At 41.5% G+C, this 7,789-nt stretch overlaps 1 protein-coding gene across 1 annotated transcript; it reads left to right on the top strand.

Moving 5' to 3' along the window:
• The first annotated feature begins 277 nt into the window (after window positions 1–277).
• On the top strand, window positions 278–7,019 carry DUSP19 (dual specificity phosphatase 19). Its single transcript, XM_075710710.1, has 4 exons — window positions 278–512; window positions 712–758; window positions 1,788–1,940; window positions 6,174–7,019. The coding sequence occupies exons 1-4, from the start codon at window positions 278–280 to the stop codon at window positions 6,393–6,395; spliced, it is 657 nt and encodes a 218-aa protein (XP_075566825.1). The 3' UTR covers window positions 6,396–7,019.
• The last annotated feature ends 770 nt before the right edge of the window (window positions 7,020–7,789 follow it).

Raw genomic sequence — 7,789 nt, 5'->3', positions numbered from 1 at the left:
TACACTTGGCTGCATTCCTCACTGGCAGACCAAAACCCCAATAATAATAATGATGATGATAATAATAATAATAATAACCAACAAGAATGATAATAAATGAGAACACCGAAGTCTCAGGTGAGCCCGCGACTGCGCGCCGAGGCACCGCCCCCGAGGGGCCGGCAGCCAATGGGGGCCGCCCGCGCTCGGCCAATCGCGAGTCGCCTGGCGCCGCGGCCGGAAGGAGGCGGGAAGGGGGCGCCGCCATCAGTCGCGGGGTGAGCGGCGGCGCCCGGCCATGCACTCCCTCGCCCGGGAGATCCGCACCTTCTCCAGGGCCAACCTGCGGAAGCAGCGCACCCGCGTGACGACGCTGAGCGGCAGGAGGGTCATCGAGACGTGGCGCGGCGCCTGCCTGCAGGTGGAGGAGGAGGAGGAGGAGGCGGCGCCCGGCGGCGGCGGCGGCGGCGGCTACGTGCAGGACCTGAGCGCCGACCTCCAGGTCGGCGTCGTGAAGCCCTGGTTGCTGCTGGGTGAGTGGGGGCGGGGGCGGCGGTGGCTGCGCGCCTTGTCCCGCCTGGCCGGGGGTGGCTGCTGCCCGAAGGGCCGCGGTTCATCCCGCAAAGCCAGCGCTGGCTGCGGCTCCCGGGGCCGGGAGCTTCCCGAAGCGGCGGAGCGGTGCTGCCTGCCGGGAAGGGAGCCGGCGTGGCAACCGGCTCGCTTTCTCTTCAGGGTCGCAAGATGCTGCTCACGACCTGGAGACGATGAAAAAGTATAAGGTAACGTTGGACGGAAATAAAAATGCGTCTCGCGTAGCGCTCGCTAGTGCATTTCTTTTTTTTTCAGTTAAAAAGTCTAAAATAGTCTCAAATAACTTTAAGAAAAATTGTATTACGTTTGCACTTTTAAAAGGCTGCTCCATTTGCCCATGGATGGATGCCTTTGAGCTTCACAAGAAGCTGAAATATTTTGCTGCAAGACTAATGATCGTTTAGAGCTGTTTTCTGGAACAGATTCCTGCGTTGCCTGCCATCTGTGTTCCAGACACTAAGCAGCATCAGGCCTCCTTGCCTTATGGGGATTGATGAAACAAGAAAAACAAAGCAGCAGCTCTAAGTCTGTCCCAAACTTTGGTCTTTTTACTCTTCTCTGTTACAGTAATGGGGTGATAAGGCCTTCGGACAGTGGTGCTTCTGCAGGACAGGGAGTGCACCAGTCTGGCATCTGGTGCCATCTAAATGTCACTTCACTGTAAGTTAAAATAACCCACAACCTGGCTGTAGCCTGATCAGAGCAAAGATGGCAGGAGGCCAGAGGTGGTCTTGCGTGCCCAGTGCAGGTATACTTTACTCTGAAATCCTTCCTGCTCCAGTAAATGGTACCGGTAGCTTAGGAGGAGGAACATTCAGCTGATGGGTTAGGGAATGCTTGAAATTCGGGGGATTGTTGGGTGGTCTGTGCTCCCATTCCTGTTGCTTTCTCTTTGTTTTCCATCTGTGCACTGATAACTCCCTTTCCTGCTGAAAATCCTCACTTCAGTCTGTGTTTGGTTGAGCACAGATCTTTTCATTTCCTCTCGAAAAACCAAGGGAAGTGAAATTTATCACAATACGTTTTAACATGCATTAAAACTTTGGAGAAAAGCATGCCATAGACAGCGTATGTATGTAAAACTGAACATTGCAGTTGTGTAAGGTACGGTCTATGTATGCCTAAAGAATAATTCACCTTTGCTACTGCTCATTTGGGTTGCCGTCTTCAGAAAATGCCTTTTTCTTTCTTCTTTTTTTTTTTTTTTTTTGACTTAGGTTACTCATGTTCTAAATGTGGCATACGGAGTCCAAAATGCCTTCCTCAATGACTTTATATACAAGACCATTTCTATTCTGGACCTCCCAGAAACTGATATTACCTCCTATTTCCCAGAATGTTTTGAGTTTATTGAGAAAGCCAAGATCCAGGTATGGAATATCAATAATTAATGTTAGTAGTTATCCTGTTTAGATTCTTTATTACGCTATTTAAAATCTAAAGCATCTTCTTTTGTCAAAAGAAAGTATGGTAGCAAACGAATAGTTTTGCCATTGCCTTTTTAAATTTTAAATAGAGAATCCAAGCAATTTCTAAGCATTCCTAGAGACATGGCACTGCTGTTAATCCCCATTCCCTCCCATGTTGTTTTTTCAGAACGTCTTGCATGTTTTAGAGAAATGCTTCTTTAATACAGTTGGACCAATGGCTGACTTTAGATAAAGAAATCCCATCGTAAGTCCAGGTCACTACATCTGACAGAGGGAAAAGGAGGAACTTTACTTTCTATAATTTATCTCTCGGGGATGTTGTTTTGGATTAGAAGCAAGCCTAACAGGGCTTTTACAGATCTGTGTGGTTTGTCAGCAGCCATCCACCATCCTTGTAATTTTCCTTGATCATCCATTGAAGCTGCAACGCATTGAGCTATGAATCCACAGGCAATTATGTACCAAGACTGTCAGAGAGAGTGTTAGTAGTCTTGGAGCCAACCAGTGATTTTAACTGCTAAAAAAATCCTGAAAAAGACATGACGTAGGAAATAGGGTGAATGGACTCCTTCTGGGGTTACTTGGCAGCCCTGTCTCTGTAACAAAGACCATCCCTGACTCCTTTTTCTTAAATGAAAGGATTAATGTGTAGTTCATGACAACCATTGCTTTGGTATCAACACTATGACTTGACAACCAAACCTTATTGCATGTTATTCCACTGTATCTACCATATTCATTATTTACATAGGTTGGGACAAAAGAAGATAATCTTGCTTCAGCTTTCTTTGTGTCACACAATGTTCTTTCCTTCTCTCATTTATCATTTAGGAGCTATGTGATATGCATTGTCACTTAATGACCTTTTCAAGGTTTCTAGTTACGGTTTCCACTTCATTTCTAAATGACACTTGCCATTCATAGCTGCAGTGTTGCTTTCTGCCTCTTATGTTTATGTTCCAGTTACTATTTTGTAAGCAAAGGAGTTTTCCTGAAAACTTTTACAGCAATATTAATAGTTTTTTAATGGGAGAGTTGGGTAAAAGAGCAGGTAATTGATGGAATAGATGTTCTCCACGATTAGTTAATGAAGTGTGTGATAGTAGTATGCGGAGACTGATCTCCAGATGGTTTGAATCATTTTATTTGCTTTGTCAAAACAGTGTTAAAAGAGCTTATGATAAATTGTATCATGAAGTGCTCTTCTGTTTAAGTAATCACAAAGAGATAGTACTGTTTCACCTCCTAACGTGGGGGAAGGAGAGATATTCACTGGTGAGAGAGTGTGATGTATGAGAAATTACTTGAGCGTGGTTAACTTAATGAAGGAGTATGAGAGCACTTGAATTTGAGAATGCAAGTAAAGTCAGCGCTGTTCCATAAGTCACTGCCAGCTGGTACTTGTAACAGGATTGACTTTTCTAAAACTCTTAACTGCTCAAGTCTGTAGACACCATGGTACAAATTCTGATACTGATCAGAGTTCACTTTTTCTTCTAGGCTCCAAACTGGCAAGCAGACTTTCCATGATATGTTAGGTGACCCGTGTCAGATGATAGTGCTATGAATGAGGGATTTTTTTATCTTTCTGTTTAATATCTAATTATAAAAATCTCGTCTTTCCAGGGAGGAAATCTTAGCTCATTCATGAACATCTCTCCCTATTGCTCCCTCTGTCCCTCCTAAAGAAAAAGCCCTGGCACCACTGCAAAGTAAAGTGGATCCCTAAGGAACTACATCAGCCCACAGCTCTTCACCAAAAGCTTTATGCTTCTTTTTCTTCTTTACTCAGTGGCTTTTTGCCCACTGTGTATAACTACTGTATAATCACCTTTTCCCTTGGTGGAAGGTGGTTTTGCTTCCCACTGTATAAAAATTTTAAAAAAGCAACTTGGTCTTGAATCTTAAGGGGTTTTTGCAAGGCCATGGACCATTTCTGGGTAGGCAAAGGTTAGGCTGTCAGGATCAGAGCAAGGAGTTATTGGTAAATAGAGATTAATTTCATATCTGCAATCTTTCTCACTTTTATTCTGTATTCATATCTAATACAAAATTAGTTCAGAATTACATACCAAATTCATCTCTGTATAAACAAATGGTTTAGCAAGGAAAGATAAATGTTCTCAGTATTAGATTTGGTTTAATGTTATTGCCCGTGTTCATTCAATTTCAGTAATTTTCAGGTCTGTTCCATGGATATCGCTATATAATTTTTGGCAATGTACAACAGAACAGTCATTAAAAAACCCCCAAAACTTAAAACAAATGTGAAAGAGGAAAATAAAGCATGAACTGTACAAAGGAAAAAAAAAAAGGGTCCCTTTCAATGCTTACTTTTTACCACTGGTGCCACTGCTAGATATTGATCTTGATTATGGTACATTATGTTTGAAATAACTGCCATTAAATCATTAAAAACTACTCCAGATCTACAGTGGATAAGCTTCAGCAATTGCTTCATTAGCAGGGGCATAAATATAATTTTTAATGTCATAATTATAAAGGAGATAGTGGATTTACAGGTCACCGCTGGCACTTCCTCAGGTAGTTTAAATATGCATACAAGTCTGCTTTGCACTCTGCTGTAGTATGTGTGATCAGGAAGCATGCCCCTGTGAATGTGAGAAAGGGAATGAAGATTGCAATTTCCAGCTGGCAGTGCAAAGGGGATGTGATTTCCATTGCAAAAAAGGGTGGTATTGCAATTCATTGTGCTGGGATGCGGGAGCTTAGATTCAGTTCCTAGCTCTGCTATAATCTTGTTGTGTTAACTTGAGCAAGTCATTCTTCTAGTCTCAGCTTGGCATTTCTTCAACAAGGATAATAACACTCAATTTCATACTTCTTTGTCTTATTTAAACTGGAATATTTTTGGAGCAGGAACCATTTTCTGCTCTGTGTGTTTATTAATATACCAGATAATTGCAACTCCCAGGTCTGTAACATAAGCCATCAAGTTCCTAGAAAGGAACCCTAGTGGTTATAAGGTCTTTTTTTCTTCTGGGTAAAATGCCCATTGAATAATTTGTGCCTGTTAAGGGCAGACAGAGCAGGCTGTTTAGAATATATTTGTTTAGCCTCAAGTTTCTGAGCACATTGTGTCATTTCAGTATCTTTATTCAGAGTACAGAGATGCTAGGGTGTTTGGTTTCGGGTTGTTTTTTTTTTGTGAAAGTGGCATTTGGCAGACAGTTTGGACTGAGCCATTTCCAGGTCATAGTCTAATGTACAAACATGACAACATCACAAAGCCTGGGCCTTGCGAACATTGCCTAAGCCACACTAGATTGTCTAGTTGTGTTGACTTACACCTGTTATTTCTTAATGAAACTTACAGTGTCTTTTTAAAGAGTCATTCAGGTGTCTCAAAGATTATGTGGGAAATGTTTAAGTAGGATAAAAACATTAATTTTATAGATAATTCAGCATAAACCTGAATTTAAACCCCAGGAGAAACATTTATGAATTTACGGGAGGATCAGCAGTTTGGGATTTTGCACCCTTAGTCCCCCAGTTAAGGGACCTTAGTTGTACCAGCGGTACCAGCCGCTACGGTTGTACCAGCGGTGTGATGGGGAGGTAGAGATTTGTTGCAAATCACACGATATGTTTTCTGATTTTTCTGTTCCTATGCATGATCCTGCTTACCCAGAATCTTCACTGAAGAACTCCAGAGTACGCAAGAAGCGTGCGACTGAAACTACAAGGTGTTCTAAAATCTGCCTCTGTGCCTAGCTGTTTGCTGCCTTGCTTTGTTTTTAACCTGGTAACAAGACACAGTCAAGTTCCTTTCCATATTGCAAACAAAATCTATTTTAAAATTGGCACCCAATTAGATCAGATATCTTAGTATCCCAGATGTCTGCAATTTGGTTTTTACATGAGGGGGCTGCTGCAAGGTCTTGGGGAAAGGGGCAGAAGAATGTTTTTTTTAGTTCTACAGTATGAGTTACATTTGAAGTATTTGATAATTATAAAGTGGCTTTGCTTAGAAAAATATTTAATTTTGGGCTTATATATCTGTGTTTGGAGTTACTTACATGTGTGAATATTTGCTTTGAGCTCAGCAAGGAGCTTTTAATAAGTCTTAATAGACTTTTATATAAAGTTTCTAATACTTGTTTCTATCTCCTTAATGGATAGCCCAACTGGTATTTCATTTGTTTCTTGAAGGATGGTGTGGTATTGGTCCACTGTAATGCAGGAGTCTCCCGTGCAGCGGCAGTAGTCATCGGTTTTCTAATGAACTCAGAAAGACTGAGTTTTGCTAGAGCCTTTTCCTTGGTGAAAAGTGCAAGGCCGGCAGCTTGTCCAAATCCTGGCTTCATGGAGCAGCTTCACAAGTACCAAGAACAGAACATGAAGGCAAATGAAAGCATAAACGATCATGACTGATCAAAAGGGAGAAGTGAAACAATCTGTTTTGACTCTACAGTAACAGCTGTTGGACATACTTTAAGCTGTCATTTTGCAGTCCCCTTTCACATGGGCATTTTGAAGTCTTTACATATTTTTTTTTTTCTTACCCCCCCATCTGACCCCCCTTTTTTTCAGCATGTAATCTAAAGGCCAAATGGTACTCCACTGACTTCAGAGATGACTTTGTCCAAGAACAAGCTCTTCATAGAGTGCTAATAAAAAGATAAAGTTCAGTTTTCCTTGAAATATTAGAAAAAAACAGAATGATGTTTTTTTTATTGAACCATCAGAAAATGCAGGCAATAGAGAAAGGAAATAAAATAACTGAGATAAGTTGCCCTGTTTACTTTAATCCTAAACCAAATCTATGCATTCTAGTTGGTTGTAAAATCTAGAAAATAAAATGTTCATATAATAAAGTACCTTGATAGTGGATTTTAAATTTATATTGCAACTAAAGAGGACTTTATTGAATTTTGTGGGCTAGCCAGCCACTAAATGTTTTTGGAAATTAAAACAGATGGTCTTCTGAGGATGCTCAAAATGTGTAAGATGCTTTAATGCTTCACGTCTTTCTACTGTTTCTCATCGAGTGATCTGAAGTGCGCTAACATGATGTTTTCAAAGTGCACTAACGTGATGTTTTCAAAGTGCTGGAACCAGGCTGGAATCAGTTTTGTTTTCTGTAGGTCATTTTGGGTGGAGATACGCAAAATTTATAATGACCTATCTCTGACTCAATGCTACTGCCTTTTCTTTGCATTTGGTCCTCATTTGCTGTCCCCTCACTGCATTCCACATCATGTATAAAGAACAGGTATCATAGGATGGGTAACTTTGACCCTCCTGACAGATCTTGGGCTGGAATTACTGTCTTAAGATGGCATTTAAAAAAAAAAACCAAAAAAAACCAAACCACCAACCAAACCAAAACCTGTAAAAGATTTTAGTAGCATTTTTTGTGGCCTTCATGCCAGTTCTACATGGTTTGATATATTAACATATACAATCGAATAAAAAGAACACTGGATAAAATTTGGGCCGAAGTGATTTGAAAGGTTTGGTTTCAAGAACTAACAGAGTATCCTCTCCCCGTAGCACTAGTTTGAACTGTAGCATGTCATTGCGTATGAACTACACCGTGTCTTGTTCTCAATATTAATTGTTTATGCTAAATGCTAATGCAAGGTTTAGGGTTGCCCCCCCCCCCCCCCCGGCATCTCCTTGCTATTCCGTAGTCATCATTTCCCCATTTCCATGGGGGAGTGGGTCATTGCGTTGCCATTTCAGATGTGGATGGCTGTGCGTGCTGTCAGCCTTGGAAATGACTACCAGGCTTTTTCCCCGGTGAGTCAGCTTGCCCGCTTCAT

The sequence above is a fragment of the Pelecanus crispus genome, chromosome 5 (genome assembly GCF_030463565.1).
Source record: "Pelecanus crispus isolate bPelCri1 chromosome 5, bPelCri1.pri, whole genome shotgun sequence".
NCBI lineage: Eukaryota > Metazoa > Chordata > Aves > Pelecaniformes > Pelecanidae > Pelecanus > Pelecanus crispus.
This window is presented reverse-complemented; position numbering and strand designations above follow the sequence as displayed.